Genomic DNA, 18,724 nt, shown 5'->3' on the forward strand with positions numbered 1-18,724 from the left:
GGGTGAAGCTTGTAGTTGCCCCAGGGTTGGTGTTTAGGCCTTGCGGGAGGTTGGCAGTCGAAATTAACCCCTTCATTACCTTAGCGGTTACAACCGCTAAGGTAATGAAGGGATTAACCCCTCGCGCTACCTTCCCGCATGGCCCAAAACACCATTCCGGGGCAACTACCATCTTCACCCACCCCCTGTACCAACGACACTACACCGGAATGGGTAAAAGTGCTATTAGCCAAAGATGACCAATAGTGATTTTTCCCATTCAAAAAACCATTACAGTGCAATACAATAAAAATAAATACAACACGCCCTCTCACCCACCCCACAACCCCAACACACACTGTGATTGGAAAAACTCCTATTATCCAGATCTTAATAATATGCATTTGCCCGATGAAAATACAACATTAAGTGAAAGTTGTACTTACCCCTGCCAGGATGAAGGCCGCCCTCGTCTTCATCACCATCCGCCTCATTCCTCGTGGCAGGCTTCCTGCCCTTTTTGATGACGTCACATCTTTAAAAAAAATGGAACCTGTGACATGGTACACCAACCAATTGGAATGGGGGTGTACCATTTGACACTCAAATGTGACATCACAGGCCTTATAAAAGGCCTTTCCCGTCTCATTTGAGGCCAAGAAGACGATGGGACAACATCTCCAGACCCTTTTGGATTGTACAACATAGAAGACAGAAGAAAAGAAAGAAGGAAAGAACTTACCGGAGACGTCTCTTCAATCAACAGATGATCGTGGACTTCTGCGCATCGGCTGTTGAGGAGCACTGCGTTGTAGGTCAAGAGATGGTGCCAGAGTAGGACGAGTGAATACAGCCAAGGTAAGAAACACATTGATTGTATTTTATTTGTGTATTTATCTATGCCCCTTTCTGAGTATAGATAAGCACAGTGACAAGCAATTAATTTTTAGGCAAATGTTTGATTTCATTTCACTGGAATATACTGTATTTTTTGTCGTGTGTTTTTGTTTAGCTTGCCCATTCATTGTCATTCATTGTCATTGTGGAAATCCATGCCCATATTGGGGACAGGGTTTACCAGAGTCACAATCAATGGGTAGAGGGGGTGGGGGTAGTTTCCCCAAGGTGCGTGGTTAGGCCTACCGAGTGGGTAGTGGAAGGGGTTAACCCTTTCATCACCATTGCGGTTACTACCCATTATGTGTCACCTTCTTCAAACATCCCTTTCTCACCTACCTTATCTAAATCTCTGTTTTTCTGCTTTCCAAACCTCTGATTTAGCCACAGATTCCTTTGTAAACCAGTATTGATGACCTGAGGAAGAGAGGACAACTCTCGAAAGCTTATCCTATGACAGAAATTATTGTTAGTCCAAATAAAAATGTATATATATATATTAAAGTTATGGTGGGTGAAAAAGGCGACAGAAAACCTCCACGGTGTAATATAGTAAGGTAATTTAATAAAAGTACCGCATGACTCGTGATTTACGGCCACTCACAGAATAGAAGATAAAACAAGCATTAAGGATAAAGGTATAGCTCTCGTCGGATATCACCATAGCTCCGTTGGTTATGACGCCAAAGCAGTGTGTGGAGGAGTGCAGGTGCGCATTCGCTTCTGATGCTGGACACGCGCCGGGAGTGCGCGTCCACACTGTGTTCCCTCCGTAGGCACAGCTCTCGCGATACCGCTACCAATGCCGGTTAGAATTCCGCTGCTGGTTGTTAAACCGGTGTACTTAGATTGTGATGGTGATACCAGACAGGTTAATACCAGAGTTCTTATGTCCTTGAACATGACCCTACGCGTTTCATCGCTGAGTAAATGCGACTTCATCAGGGGTTACATATATTACTAAAACAAACAAAAAGGAACCCCAATGACTGCACTCGTGTTGCCAATGTTGAAATGATGATACGATTAAAATAATTTTAATTAAAAAAAAACATAATAAAATAATGTTGTATAGAGGGATATGGTAATTATGTCCACGACCATTCCCTGATGACATGTACCAATTCCTGTTCAAAAGTCAGTTTTAAAAAGTTGTGGTTATACTGTATGTGCCTCAAGCAGTTGGATGCCAAATATATATGATCCTACTCCTTAAACCCAGCTTAGTAAGCTAATGACCCCAGAGTAGATGAAGGTATAGAAGCTTAACGTAAGTATATAGTGTAAGGTGATTTATCTAAAACGGAAATGATGAATATCGTATTGGTCATTCCATGCACTAATATATTCCCCAGTACTTGAACTGGATTTTAACAGTCTTAAAAATAATAGGAGCAAGTTGTTTTAACTCTCGGGCACAGATAAAAGACGAGGACGTATTTTATAGCCGCATAATTTGTCGCTATACGATCACCATATAGGCGTGGAGCTGGAGTTGATGTGAAATGCTGTTACCAATGACTAGACGTGTGCCTCAGTATCTAAGCCAATCAAAGGAAAGAGGCATATAGTCCAACAGATATCTCTCCCTATGAAGCTAATGACACATGAATAACGTCAAATAGCAAAATGAATATGCCACCTGTATATAGGTGAAAAGATGCTAGCTGACATATATATTATTTAGGTTATGGTGGGTAAAAAGGTGACTAAAAACCCTCCACCGCATAGCAGGGAGGTCCCTATAGCATGCACTCAATGCTCACAATGAATGAATATGTGGGAAATACAATTATCCACATCATTGTATTGGGACATTTTTTACGGCTTCAACACCTCTGGACTTCTACGATCTAGCCTGGGCCACTTTAGTAGGTACTGCCACGCTCATTCAGACACGGTATTAACCACATATTCACCCATTGTGAGCACTGAGGGCATGCTATAGGGATCTCCATGTCGTTGCCCCCACCCCCCCCCCCGCTCCTCTGTTGGGGTACTCACACATTCAGGATCTTCATGTTGATCCTCATAGAGTAGCTTAGCTTTCGGTTTTCGGTAGTGCACCTGCTCGTATCACCGACTATCAGTCACTGAAGGTAGACTATAGCGGGTAGTCTTCGTGTTTCTCTTACCACATATCTGCAACTGCAACAAGAACACAGGAAATGTGTGAAATTAGGTAGACACTCTTCATTTTGAAGATGTTGTCCATGTGACAGGTCCTTCTGACCTTCTCTCATTGTAGGAGGTTCTTTTTCTATTATGAATTTTTATTCAGGTACCTGTGAAAAAAGTCCTAATGATATTATTTTAAGTAAAATGCTGATTAGCATCACATACATTTGACTGTAAAAGCTGCATAAACAAATTCTTTTCTAATTTTTAAGTGATTGCTATTTTAATTGTTTTTTCCACTCAGGAGATCAGATAGCTTTTTGCATAAATTCATTTTTCCTTAGACATCTCCAAAGTATTCCAAGCAATATGTGCAACATCACCAGTTGACATTTGGAAATTGTATTGCAGTGCAAGTCAGTCTAATATCTTTGTTTGGCCTTAGAAACCTGAAATGTGACATGTTGCTCATGAAGTTTTTCTTTTGTTTCTCTAGAACGATCATATCAAATCAGATCGCCTCATTGACTACATGTTTCAGAAATCCCAAGGGAAAACACCCGCTCGGCCGTTTGCTGCAGTATCCCATCAGATCGTTCCTGAGAATCTCCCTTCAAAGACTTTAAATCAGCCGTTACCAGAAAAACTTCCCAAGGAGTCAGCAACAGATACTCAGAAGAAATCCTTACTGGCAGCATTACAAGCTTACCTTGCACAAAAGGTGGTAGCACACAATTCAGACAATCTAAGTCCAATTGGAAGGAGTAAAGTGGCTTCAAACAGGTACCTTACCCCCCAGCTTAGTCAGACTGACGGAGTGCTACCTGAAGACAAGGAAGGTGATGGTTTCAACATGAAGCCTTTTCTTCAGAGACCAAGAGCTAGAGTGCTGTCAAGGCCAAGTGTTGGAGCACTGATTTATAAATCCAGTTCCCGCCATGAAGATCCAAAGGACCCTCTGAATGCAGTGGATGGTAATTCATATTTACTTTGTATTGCACAGTATATACCTGCCAAGTTTGAATAGAAAAGAGAAGTACACCACTTTCCATCTGAATATATCATTGTCTTTCTCTGTTCTTGACATTTTTCTTTTGTTATGTATTTCAAATCTATAGTGAAAGACCAGCAGACGGGAGTATCTTTAAAGCAGGAGACTTGAGTTTGTATTGCTCAGAGGAGTTCTTAAGCTGAGGAGAGCTAGCAGAGTTTAGTTCACCTTCATCATTTCCTGCTCTTTAGTTTTGTGAAGCATCAGCCTTGGCCAGGGGTTCACGAATCCAGTCCTCAAAGGCCACCAACGGGTCAGGTTTTCAGGATATCTCTGCTTCAGCATAGGTGGCTCCACTGTGCATATCATCACCTCGTAGCTTTCAAAATACAATGTATTTTACCGGAGAGGTCTCCCCCTTTTTTTTTCTTTAAGTCTTAATTAAAACGCCTGATAAAATGTCAACTGTTTCTCTGCGATTAGTACGACGAATGCAGATACAGGTATTTTAATATCAGAAAAGCCTTTATTGTGGTTAACATTTTGGGCCATACCTGCTAAGTTGTGCTATACAACATACAGCCTATTTACTTAAACGGCCATTATTTTCAGCCTTGCGCAGGAGGAGGTCTTCTGGAATATCACCGCTTACTAGATATGGGATTTTATCCATAATAAACAAGGCAGATATAAGCACTCACACATTTTCACCACATTGCAGTTTATGTGCATTTTAAAACTAGTGGGATGTGATTGGGATTTGCTTAGTATTTGCATTTTTCTCTTGTCGCTCCTTTAATTGAATTAGCATCTTGCCATCTATGTTGTGATGTAAGCTACAACAATATTTTATAACAATAATATATATAGCACAGCCAGTGTATGCAACACATTATATAGATATTATACAAGGCATATGACAGGGAAGAATAATACAAATAAGTGCTCTACCCCAAAGCGCTTACCATCTAATTGGTGTATTGTGAAACATACTGAGACAAAAGAAGCACATGGACATGCAAATTAGAATTTGGTTAGAGCAGGGATGAGCAAACAGGGGGTTGGCGTGGGCACGCCGCGGTTACAGAGGCCCCACGCTCTCCCCCAAGGCATTTAAATAAAGTGCCGGGGGCGGCGCGAGGCCTCTGTAACTTCTCCTACCTGGTCTTCGGCGATTCATCGCCATGGTAACTCGGCATCAAATGACGCAGCGGGGTCACATGACATCGCGTTGCCATGGGGGGGGGGGAGGTGAGGGGAGCGGGATGACAGCATGGGAGGAGAGCAGGCAGGGGGGTGCAGGGAGAAAACTTTGCACACTCTTGGTTTAGAGTATAGAGTATTTGTTCACTTTGGAGATGATTCTTTTCAAAGGTGACTTTTCAGGTGGGTGTTGAATAGAGATTTCCTCCTAAATCCGTATCTAAGGGTTTAAAGGGAAGTCCGCAAAGGTATCTAAGGCTTCGTCCATAGTGCAGGCTACGGCGCGAGCTACGTAGCTCACGCCGAAACAAACACTAGGATAGAAATGTAGTAGTGCATAGTGCGCGCGCACTAGCACGTGCACATGCGCTACAGGGAGAGCGGCGATTCGCAATACAAACAAGATTGTTTCGCAAGCACGATGCCTGGGAGGAGGAGGAGCGCGGAAGCTAGCGCGTCCCACTATGGACAAATGGACAAAGTCTAAGGAGGAGAGAGGCAGATCTCACAGAAGGCATAGAATTAGGTAGGAAGTCCAGATATCAAACGGTTGCAGTGATCAAGACAGGAGAGAATGAGGGCGTGGATCAGAGTGTTAGCTGTAGACTGACAGAGGAAAGACAGTGAGAAAACCTCTAACAGCGCTCAAAGGAGATAATAAAGTGATAAGTATAAAGTGACTTAAACAGTGATAAATAAACCAAATAAACCAATATTGTGTAGATAAGCGCCAATAAGTGCACTATGTGAAATACAAATAAATGCTGCTCTAAACCCTTAGAAGGATGGTCCACAGGAATCCCTCTTGCTGGAACTTGTGGAAAGGAAAGGGGAGCGCAACTTGTTCGATGGTGAATATGTGAAATAAAAAATGATACAATAGTGCAACACAGTCTCTGTAAGAATTACTTCAAAGTCAGTTGATCTCTATAAATTCAGAACTCGCTTTTCCTATGTGTCTGGTACAAGTTTTATTGATGTAAGCATACACACGTATAGTGTTTATATTTTGTACGGTACACACTATGTCTGGCTTTCCATTTTCCCATATATGTGGCTGATACCTTGGAAATCTGAGAGAATCAAAGTATCCCCAAGAACCCTGAGAGAGAGAGAAAGAGAACCTGATCGAATTTTCACATTACCCACATCAGTTTGGGTGAAATGCTCGTTTACTTATGAAAGAATGTGAGTTCTGAATTTATAGAGATCAACTGAGTTTGAAGTAATTCTTACAGAGACTGTGTTGCACTATTGTATCATTTTTTATTCCACATGTTCACCATCGAAAAAGTTGCGCTCCCCTTTCCTTTCCACAAGAGGAAAGACAGGTCTTAGCAAAGTTGCATAGGGCATCCCTATCACCTTACACAAAGAACAGGTCTCGTTTAAAGAAATTCATGTCTGGATTTGTTTTCTTTTTTTTAAAGAAACATTTATTCAGAATGTTGTGAAGGAGCTGGGCAAACACAAACTGAACATTGACAATCTTAACCCAAAAGAGCTGGACGAATTGGCTGATGTAATTGCCGACACCCTTCAAATCGTTGATGGAGGAGATCAAGTGAGCACCAGAAAGCAAGAAGCAGAGAGAGCAGAACAAGAACTGAAAGAACTGTATGTATCCCAAGAAGATGGAGATCAGGACATTGAGGTCAATAACACTCTCCAAGGTACGAAAAATATGAACTAGTATTAAAAATCATAACCTGGAATCACCATTATTGGCTACTTATATGCTTACAGATCTTAATTAGAAAGTAATCATACTAATGTATTAAATAAATAGTTAATTCAAGTATTCTTTTCTCTGTAAGTACAGATCATATTGTACAGAAAAGTTTATTTCACTTAGATATGTTTATATGTATATAAATAACATAATACAAAAGTAGGGACCACCTCAGGGATTACATTCCACAACGTCAAGTCTCAAAACCTGGAATGGTGCAACTGATATTAACCTAAAGATCAGACATTTGTTTTAAGGCACAGATATCACAGAATATTTTGCCAAGAACAAGCAAAATGTTAGCAAATACAGAATACTATAGATAAATCTAACTATTTTGCTATAATCGCCGCACTGTTTGCGTATATATTTTGTTCAACTGAAGCTTTACAATCTCAGTCCGAGTAGATGATGAAGCAAAAGGAGAGTTACATACAGAATTTTAAATGCAGGATTGGCAAGACATACTGTATGAATAGATATGGCTAAGAGCTCTATTTGTGTCCTGTTTAAGTATTGTATTGTATGTCTTTATTTATATAGCGCCAAAAGTGTACTCAGCGCTTCACAAAGAATACAGTACAGGGAATTTTAAAAATACAATAAGTGCAGCAAAAACCAGACAATGGGAAAGGAAATCCCTGCCCCGAAGAGCTTACAATCTAAGAGGTTTGAGGGGGAACTTACAGATACAGCAGGTGAGGGAATAAGTGCTGTAGATGGGTGTGCTTGGCCACAATAAGTATATTATATTAGTACATAATGGTATAAGTGACTGTGGGACAATAGCCATGAGTGCAGGCTATTGGGATGCTTGATTTGTGGGGCAAGTTTTAAGGTTAGTCAGTGTTAAATGAAAAGGGGAAGAGATGGCAGGGAGCCGTGGGTGAGATCAGGTGTGTATGTCTGGCTTCAGACTTAGGGGAGATCCCAAGCAGCAGGAAGGAGTAGGTAGAGGGTGGGAATAGAGGATTTGTGTGGGTGTTTTTTATTGAGGGTTGTTGGGAGAGAGGTGTATAAGTAATGGTGCAGTGGGGAGTGAGGAAGTTGGAGAGAACAGGGGCATTCACCAAGGAGTGAGGAAACAGTAAACAGAAAATGCAATAAGAAGGGCATAGTAAGATACAGGAGGAGAGACTTCCCAGTTATTGGCGGATAGGAAGAGTACAAATAATCACAGCTTTTGGAAAGTAAAGTTCACACAGTTTTAAAGTTGTTGTTCAGTGTCCAGATCTTCCTCAATCTTCACCTCCAATTTCAACTCCAAGATTAACTCCACACACTTAAATGTTAACTCCAAGATTAACTCCACACACTTAAATGTTAACTCCAAGATTAACTCCACACACTTAAATGTTCCACTTTGATGTTACACACAGCCATATGGCTCACAGCCAAGGTATCCTGCCTTAAGTATTCTAAAACACAACACCTAATCAACTCAGACACACCAAATTGTTAATTAAATTTTAGGATCTTGCAAATTGATTGAAGGAGACATACCAATTAATACATTTTAAAATCTGTAGCTATTGATAGCAGAATCCAGCTCACACATATCAATTCATACATTTTAAGTATTTTTCACCGTTAACATTACATTTGAGTAACCAGAGTGTTCACAAGAATGGAAGCAGTTGGCTTTGATATTGAATAATTGGTGATCCTGCACCACAATTGTTGCATATTGAAAAAGGATCTTCAATTTAATTTCCAAGGTTGACAGTCCTCAAGATCCAGGACTTGTGCTATTGGCAGAGCCAAAATCTGACTCTAACATATGCTTCATGCAGCTTGTTGTTATCTTGTGAAAAACTGGAAGAATTTGCATCCATCCTTCTTCGATTAAGTAGTCAGTACAATTTGAGACGTGAAACATTAACATCTGAAAGGCTCTCTTAAAAAGTTTTATAAAATTTGGGAGCCCTGGGTTGCTTATACTGATCCTATTCTAAGAACTAGTACAGTATAATCCTCTCCTTAGTGAGGCCTCACATTTACATTTATATTTGTTTAAATGTGTATAGATGTTTCAGTTCAAATCACAAATGCCTTGGAAAGGCTATGTACTGTAAATACCTTAAATGAACTCTTCTTAACCAGTTGATATCATTATTGGCTGTGTACTGAGCCCGGGAGATGGGCACTAGAGATGGGTGAACCAGTCCAAATCCGTTTCACAGATTTTTCCAAATTTTCCGCAGTGTAAAATCCGCCATGCAGATTGATCCAAAACTGTCATTGGCTACAATCCGCTGGTGGATTTTAATAATCCATCCGGGGTTAACGCAATTCAATAATCCGCGTGTGGATTGCTTAATCCGTGGATTGGATTCTTAAAATCCATCAGTGGATTGCAGAATCCTGAGGGTGGATTGTCGGTGTTAAAAAATTAATTTAATTAAATTTAAATCCGCAAAAGGCGAATCTCCATTTTTGAGACTGATCCGCTGAAATCCGCGGACCAAAGGAACCGGCCGATCCTTGACGGATCCAAATCTGCCAAAAACATTTGCCCATTTCTATTACTAACCCCACCTCCCTTCTATTAGTTCCCCTTTTATTGTTTGGTACTGGTCCTGAAGATGGAGAACTCCTATTCAATGTATAATGATGTACAGATGCAGCGGCCATTATTTTAACAAATCACGGCGCCGTTTTCGTGTGCGCTGTTGTACTCCACGTGGCATGAACGCGGCCAATCGCCGCAGGCACCCGCGCTTATCGCGGTTGCTTTGTTTGGAATTTCAAGGATTGTGTGCAATTAAATGCAATGAAATGAATGAATTGTAATGTGTACAGTACAGTGCTACTGTGTCAATTTCAGGTGTTTAAAAGCCAGAGCACTAAAATGCCATTTTATGCACTCGCCTGCACTCACGTCTTAAGGTGGAACGGTTGGAAGAAATCCCTCGCCATGACATTGGTATTCCGGGGTATACACCGCGTGATTTGTTAAAATAATGGCCGCTGCATCTGTATATGTTGTCACCAGTGATCCAAAAACCTGAGGTCCAATAGAAGTGTAGCCTATTGCCCCTGGCTATAGCCTTCCACTGGCCTCAGCACTATAAGTCCTGATAGGAACAGGCAGTGTTGGGGTTAAAATCCTGCGCAGGGCCTAGTCTGCAGTTGCAGTCTAGATGGTTACTGAGTTGCCATATCCAGTGGCAGGCCTAAACCGGCAGTTAGAGTGTCATACCTGGGGAGAGTACTGACTGAGGTCACATTTATATGGTGTGATGCCTGTCGGTACCTAGACCTGCTCTGTTATGTGGCAGGGTTACAAGCCCTTCTCCCCGGGTATAAAAGCTGACACTCCACCAAATTATGTAGGTGTGGTTAGTGTGTGTCTTCCCTTCCTCAGAGGAGTGGGAATGTTTCCCTCATCCCATCAGGGGGTGAGGGAGTTTAGGAGGGATGCTAGGGGCCTCAAGCCCATGGTATCTGCTTCAGGGATTGTGGATGTTGCCACATGCTGCAAGGAATAAAGACTCAGTTGTACCAATATACTGTGTAGTCTTTGGAGGAGAAAGAGTTGCCTATGGAGACCATCCTGCCTACCAGGATCATCATGGGATGGAGGCACTGCACCCTGAGGAGGAAAAGCCTGCCCTGTTTCTGCTCCCACACAACACCAGCGGAGCCTTCAGGCCTTCTGTAAGACCATCAGGTGAGCTTATAGCAACAGGAACACCCATGTAGTGGCCAGAACTCCAGTAGGAGGGGGAAACAAGTGCTACAGAAGTAAAAGTAGTAGGCACATCTGATTCCATCAAGAGGACATTCTGTACAGCTTTTAAAGGAACGACTGCATGTTGCAGCCAAAACCATTGTTTCTGATGTCTTCGTAAATTTCCTGTTGATGAAATCCTCAGTGCCCACTCCTTCTCTTAGTTCTATTGGTACCTGCCTTCTCCTTCCTATTTATCTTCCCCGTTCATGGTAATCATATGATACTAAATTAGATACCAGGAGTAAGAAGATTGCAATGAGAAGAATTATACAAAATATTTTTTACTGTAGTCTTAACCTTTTTTATTTTCTGTACCCTCAGGCTGTGTCCATGGTACCTGAGACCGCGCGGGGTGTGTCCGCACGCTGAGCGCACAGACTGCCTTAAGGCAGTGTTCGTGTACATGTGGCATGCGGGCGCTTGTGGAGGCAGCAGGGGGCGCACGATGCGCGAGAAATCAGTTTAAACTGATTTCTCGCGCGACAGGGCGGTCATGTGAGCGGTTTGCCCAATGAAGGCGATCCAGCTCCGTGACGTCACTGGGAATGCCCCCAAGAACGCCCCCCATGGCCCGAGTACTATGGCTCAGCCTCAGCGCCTCTCCGCACGGGCTGCGGCACTATGTCCGCAGCCTTATTCAAGATGAATTATAACTACTGTGTTTTACAAAAATAAATTGAGGAGGAGGGGGGAATTGAGTGAAAGGAGGAGGGGGGAATTGAGTGAGAGGAGGAGAGGGAATTGAAAGAGAGAAGGTGGGGGGGAATTGAGTGAGAGGAGAGTGGAGTGACAGAGAAGGAGAGGCGGGGGGTGGGCAGTAGGACAGTGAGGCATCCAAAAAAATGAGGTCCACCCCTGTGTTGTCTCCTTGCTATTTTCCTGATTGAGATACAATATAAGATGCAAAAATATTACACACACAATACAACAATTGTGTTTTTAATTTCAGTGTTTGTATTGCATTACTTAAATGTCACTCCTAAAGCTTGTGTGCAACAACACACCATTGACAAATTCTTGGAATTACTTTTGTATTTAAGCATTGTAGCTAATTGGGTTCTTAAAACAAATCTTTAAAGCAAAGACGTAGCTGCTTTTGTTTGTGTTTTTAATTAAGCAGTGTTCCGGCCCTCAGAATTGTGCAAATGTTTCCTCTGGCTTTATTCCACTCCTTGTTATTAAGCCATTAATGCTAAGGCAGGAGAAAATAATGACAGAGGGTTGAATTCACATTGACCTCACAAGAGATGGAGCAGCCAGCGGAAAGTCGTAGCTCACTGTACTTACAAACTAGCTATAAAAAAAGTACTATATTAACATTTTGTGCTTTGGCTTCAGTTACCCACAATGAAACACTGTAATTGACATTCGTTTTAGAAATGACTGCTCCTTTCATTATTTGTGTAATACTGAATAATTTTGTTTAAATGATGCTAGTATTTTCTTGACACAAAATGCTGTTATTTAATATTCATGTAACACTAACTTAGCAATGTTTGGGTGTCACATTGGTAAAATGTTCAGTTGCAACACTGCAAAATGTTACAAAATGCCAAGTTTAGCGAATCTCAAAATCTACCCCTATTGTCATTTTGAAAGCGTCAACAGTTGAGTCATTAACACGTTAACGCTGATGGGCTATCCTACTGACCAATCAATGAGGGAGCTGATTAACCCCTTCCTGTCAGAGACCTGCAGAGCAGTGATTAACTTTTCTCTGTGGTAAAATAGTAATTTGGGGACAATAAATGAGGTAAAATAGAAACGAGGGGCAATTACTGAGGTGAAATAGACATGATGGGCAATTACTGAAGTAAAATAGTAATTGGATGGCAATTAATGAGGTGAACTAATAATAAGGGGGAATTACTGAGACAAAATAAATATGAGGGGGCACATACTAAGGCAGTGGTGCACAAACTGGGGGGAGATTTTTTTTTGGTGGGGCGCAGGCAATTGCAGAGGTCCAACGCTGAAGCAAGGACTGATTGGTTCCACCTGTGCTGAAGCAGAGATATCCTGAAAACCTGACCTGTTGGGGGGGTGGGGGGGCTTGAAGACTGGAGTTGAGCACCCCATGGCTAATGATCTACCTTGTTTCTTCCTTTGGAAGTTTCACCCGGACCCTGATTAGGGGAGTTATCAATCAAATGTTTAAAAAGTTTATGGGTCATTTCTGAAAAACCAAAAAAGCTGTGAACCACCCAGATGTAACTTTTTAACCCTTGGGTTGCGACAGTTGCCAGCAACACATTGCAAAACAAGATGGGTCCTCCAGCAGCCCAAATGGTGAAGTATGTCACGGCGCTTGGTTCATTTTGGTCCTACGAAGGACTGACCTTTTAAAAGACCTTTAGAAAAATAAACAGAAAAGAAACCTTCCGTATTTGTTATGTTTAAGAGAGAAATAATGAGGCAAGGAAATTTTCTCCTTGACCTATTAGAGATTGCTGCTATTACGATCTTCTAAACCAGGGGTGCGCAAACTGGGGGGGGGGGGGGGCGCAGAATTTCTAGGGGAGGCGCGGCAGTTGCAGAGGCCCCGGGCTCTTCCCCAAGGCATTTAAATGAAGTGCCGGTGGATCGCGTGAGGCCTCTGCAACTGAACTTACCGAGGTTCAGCCGGCTTCAGGTGACACGTTGACATGGTAACGTGACATCACATGACCCCGTGGCGTCATTTGCCCCCCATTGCCATGGCAATGCGGCGTTAAATGACGCCAGCTGTCCAATTGGAACGCTCCGTCTCCTGCTCCGGTCACGTGGTTCCCCGGCGGCTCACACACACACTGTTTACCTGCTCCGGGGCTGTGGAAGGGATTCCTGCAGCTCCCCCGCCGGCTGAAGACACTGCCGATGCTGCCACCGCCACAGGACCGCTGCTGCTGATCCTAGATATCGCCACCACCCTGCAGGTAAGTGCCAAACCGGATACCCGACCGGGTAGAACCTTTAATTTTGGCCCGGGTGCCCGTTACCCATTTTTTTTTATAAATGAGGACCCGGTCCAACACTACTCTGTTCGGTAATCAGGGGTTTATCCCGGGTTTTCAGTGTCAGGGTTTTGAAATTTGGAGACATGGTTGGATTTTGGATGTGGATGATTTGTTAGAAAAAGACAAGCTAATGTCGTTTGAGGAACTGATGAGAAAGTATGGTCTGCCCCAAACTGAGCTGTTTAGGTATATACAGGCCCGACACTTTGTGTGTCAGGTTTTTTATGATAAGGAATTTCCTAGATATACACAATTTGAAGATGTATGTAAAACACAAAAATACCAAAAAGGTCTGATATCATCTTTGTACCAGGGTTTAATCTCAAAAAAGGATACCCTGGCCCATAAATATATGGACCAGTGGGCTCTGGGCTTCCAGACGGAAATAACAAGGGAGGACTGGGAAGATATTTGGGAGAATGCAGGTAAAACCTCTACAGTATGTGTACGGTAACAAAAGAGAATATATATAAAAGTGTGCTACGTTGGTATTACACCTCCAAAAGATTAAAGCAGATGTTTCCGGGGACCTCTGATAGATGTTGGAGGGGATGTGGATAGTTAGGAGACCTGGCACATATCGGGTGGTTCTGTCCAGTAATGCAGACGTACTGGAGGACAGTTCTGAAACTGATAAAGGATGTGACAGATATCAAGATTCCACTATATCCAATTTTAATTGTCCTGTGTAAACCCATGGAAGATGTGAACCAAAATACACTTAAATTGATTCTGCATATTCTAATGGCGTCTAGATGCGCGGTGGCAGCAGCGTGGGAAAAGACATTCCTGCCCTAAAGAAGAGAAGTTATTAGAAGGTCAATGATGTTCAATTAATGGAGAAACTTACTTCATTCCTGAATCATACCACAAGGAAGTATGATAGGGTCTGGGGCCCCTGGGATGTTGGATAGGGGGTTGATCCCAGAGGGAGAGAGGGTATGGGAATGCTGAGTGTAAAATAGGGTGTTTATCAAATGTTTTATGATATGTAATGTGACAGTTATTGTTTGTAAGAAATTTGATACAAAATGGTTGTGTCCCCCTCCCATTTTCCTTTTGTATCCTTTCCCTTCCCATTTATGTTTGAAAAACCCAATAAAAATATAATTAAAAACAAAACAAAACCATAGCACTAAAACTGAGATTTGTAAATCGTTTTGCCGTTTCCTTCAGGTGAAACGAGGTTGCGTCGCTGTACAGTACATTGTATTGTTTTACAGAAGTCCACAACAGAAATATTTGGTTGATTTCTAAATTGATCAAGTGTTATTTCTTGCCGTAAGTGACCCCAGAGGGAATCCCCCCAAAACTAACCCTGAAATCTCATTGTCAAACAATAAATACAGATTTCCTTTCTTCTGTCACTTCTTAGGCAGTAGTAGTTCATTTTATTTGCACAATCTCTTTCCCTCGAAATCCATTTATTGATTTTCTGTACCTATGGTAAACAGAGATGCAGTTCTGTTTGAGTTCTCATTTTTTGTTTACAATGCAGAATAACCTAGACATGATTTTATATGTATAGTATATAATTACATACCGTGCTGTAGTATGTATATAACATGTATATGTAATCTGTATTTAAGTTAAGCTTTTTCCATACATGATTCTTCATTGAAAAAGGGAAAATGTGCCCCATTATGGCCTCATTCAGAGGTTGAGTATGTGGAAGTATAAATGGCTTATGCATATCTTAGTTACATATTAGACAAGGTTGTAAATATACATTTGTCTGCCGAGTTCAACCTTTGTTACATTTAAATGACAGATACTCATCCTATATTTGTATTTACCGTATATTGATGCAGAAGAAGGCAAACAAAAAACCCCAGTGAAGCATCATCCAAGTTCTTCCTGACTCCAAATATTGGCAATCAGATTACTGCCTGGATCAGCATCCTTCCCATGTTTACTTATTTGGTATATCCCTGTATACATTTCCTTTCTAAAAAGATGCCCAACCATTTGCTTATTTTATTTTTTCTATGCAGCAATAATGTGACTTAATGTGAAATAATGTGATTGTGTTTCTTCAGCACTGCCTCTAAAAGAGATTCAGATAGTTAGCATACACAGCAGTATATTGTACTGTATATACACAGCAGTATATTGTACTGTATATACACAGCAGTATATTGTACTGTATATACACAGCAGTATATTGTGCTGTATATACACAGCAATATATTGTGCTGTATATACACAGCAGTATATTGTACTGTATATACACAGCAGTATATTGTACTGTATATACACAGCCGTATATTGTACTGTATATACACAGCTGTAATGTTGACTCTCTTTTCTGATAGCTGGAGTTCAGTTAAAGTGAGACAACTTTTATGCTCTGGTTAAATGCCACCTACTCTGAAAGTTATCAAGAACTTGGCAGGGAAAAGGCACTGCTCCTTTCTTTGTGAGTTAGCTAATGCCCTTATACAGTTGGGACATTGAAAAGCATGCAGATAATCACTACCTCTGTGATAGTCTATCTTCATTAGTTCCAAAATGTTAGCCGAGTAAGAAAAGGAAGAAGGAGCAACACATTATTTATATCGCCCAATTAGATTTGGATGAACTAGGCCATATTGAAACAAAGTGATCTATCTGAGGGCACAGAGAACAGTTGATGGCAAAGTGAGAGTGCCTTGAATGATGAAACATTAGGTGGTAATTAAAATGTAAATTGAATTTACCCTTTTGTTGCTGGAGGTATCTGGGATGCCTTGTATAACGTTTCACGGCCCTCCAGCTACAAATGGTTTCAGAAGATAAAGGACATTATATCTTAGGACCATTTTTATATATTGTTTGAATTGAACTTTAGCAGAGCACCATGAGCGGAATGTTTTCAACTGAGGATTATAATGCACTCTATGATTAAATAATGAATGTGTTGTTGACATTTTTTCATTTTTCTTGTAGGTCATGAAACAAATGGGAAAGACTCTCAGTTTGAAATGAAGGTACAACTTCTGCTTGTTACACAGTATTTGGGCATCCAAAAAAAGGTTCTTGAGCCTATTTAGTTTGTGCCTTTTGTTTTATTCTTTCATTTCGCCCAGTCTGACATTTTTTATTTAGATATGATACCAGTAAATCACTGATAAAACAGTTGTATGTACGAAGTACAGAAACAATGAGCACTTACCATGAGTGAATTGAAATCTAGCTTTGGTGGATAGATATAGATTGTTATAGAATGTTGAATACTTGGTCTAACTTACTTCCATTACTAATAACTTTCCTGCAGCTCACCTCATCGCTAATGTGACACAGGTATACTCATATATACTGTATGTTACACATTTAGGAGCTATTTATGTATACACTAAAGAGGTCCGATCACAGTGCTAACGGCCGCTATAGAGTAAATAGAATCAGGCCCTTAGATTAACACCTTATAAATAATTGTTTTGGGGTTTATTACTGCTCTCTTGTTTTTTTTGGGGAGGGTGGGGGGTGGTTGGGGGAGACACATATCAGTATATATTGATGAATCTTGTGAAATGAAGGGAGTAAATTTTTCGATTCATTCAGTAAACAGTAGTGTTGTTTTTGAAAAAATGTAGAACATAGAGTTAGTATAACTTAATGTGCTGTTGCGCATTCAGACATTAGATTAATTCAAAAATACATACATTGATGCATAATACCATTTAAACATTAAAAAAATCTATATTTCATATTGTATTATTGAGGAAATTACACTTTGTAAAAGTAATCAATGTGGATCCTTTCTGTTTGGTGTTATAATGGGCTGTATTTTTTCGTAACAGGTTAAAGGAATTGGCACAAAACAAGGAAACCTCCTGAATGAAAACACTTTTACTGTAAACCCAATATCACAAGAGTTTATGCCTGAAGAACCTCTCAATATCGAACTAAAAAAGTACGAGGATTTCCATTATACGTCAGATGAAGAGGGCGACAAGAAGGTTGGAATAGAAAATGTAAAAAGTGAAACATTTACCAGAGATATTACAGCTCAGAAGAAAGACGCCCAAAACATTGATTCCAAAGAGGTAGTAGAGCTTCAGCATTGGATGCAAGAAAGTCTTGCACAGGAAGAGAGATCGTATCATGAAAAACCAAAGAAAATGTTGATAGATGACTTGCAGTTGCAAGTGAAGTCATCCAGCAGTGACAGATATGGTTACATTGTGACACAGAAGAAGTAAGTAATTAATGTGCTTTTGTACATTTTGTAGCTAAACTGTTGACAAGCCGAATCAGTTACATCATGAGAAGGACTTGGATAGTGTATCTGTGCGTAAGTACAACATACGAACTGTCAATAAGGGTAATATCAAATGGCCAAGTTCAGTATCTATTCTGCAAAGGTTGCCAGGACTGGAAGCTTTGTAGGAGAGCATATAACGGTGCATCTATCACATTGACACATTTCCTGTCATCCACTCCCTGCTTCCAACATTAGAATGGGTCTGTGGATTCAAAGCATAGAAATTATATTTTGACTATCTTGCTAACAGTCATTTACAGACTTTCCATGACTATGTCTGAAGCTGTTTTAACTCAATAAATACTGTTCATGTTTCAACTAATGGTTAATTACTTAAAATGACTTATAATGACTCAATATTCCCTCTATTTCATCCCTCTATATCAATTAAAATATTCCCTCTATTTCATCCCTTTATATCAGTTAAAATATTCCCTCTATTTGTTTTAGAACAGTTGCCTGATATATAGTATCAGTGAGTGTCTCTTACTCCTTGTATTGTGAATAACGATTCACTAATTTCTTTTCTCCGTGTACTCCAGGTTCATTATTTTAACATCTTCCTGAAATCATCTCATGTCCATGCTAAAAAGTCCTAGTTTTTTCAGTTGTTCACTATACCTTGTTTCATTCTTGCTCTGGAGTCTATGCTGTTTCCTACTGTGAATGATGCTTTCTAGCACAAGTACTTAACGACTGTATAAAAGAGGCATTGCTGTCAAATGAAATATTTAAAGAAATGTTAGCATGATAAATTCTCCCCTAACCACATAATAGTATAAAATAATTCAGACGGAGTAAACAATCTACAAGTCATCATCTTGTG

At 40.7% G+C, this 18,724-nt stretch overlaps 1 protein-coding gene across 2 annotated transcripts in view; it reads left to right on the forward strand.

Moving 5' to 3' along the window:
• Positions 1-18,724, forward strand: part of PTPRN2 (protein tyrosine phosphatase receptor type N2) — a 1,212,473-nt gene that overhangs the window by 396,653 nt on the left and 797,096 nt on the right. For both annotated transcript variants that reach the window (XM_075587846.1, XM_075587847.1), the window contains exons 6-9: positions 3,491-3,968; positions 6,619-6,861; positions 16,581-16,621; positions 17,435-17,832. In XM_075587846.1, coding sequence (XP_075443961.1) covers positions 3,491-3,968; positions 6,619-6,861; positions 16,581-16,621; positions 17,435-17,832 — 1,160 coding nt within the window. The remainder of the gene's footprint in view (positions 1-3,490; positions 3,969-6,618; positions 6,862-16,580; positions 16,622-17,434; positions 17,833-18,724) is intronic.

This window comes from Ascaphus truei, chromosome 2 (assembly GCF_040206685.1).
Source record: "Ascaphus truei isolate aAscTru1 chromosome 2, aAscTru1.hap1, whole genome shotgun sequence".
In the NCBI taxonomy this organism is placed as follows: domain Eukaryota; kingdom Metazoa; phylum Chordata; class Amphibia; order Anura; family Ascaphidae; genus Ascaphus; species Ascaphus truei.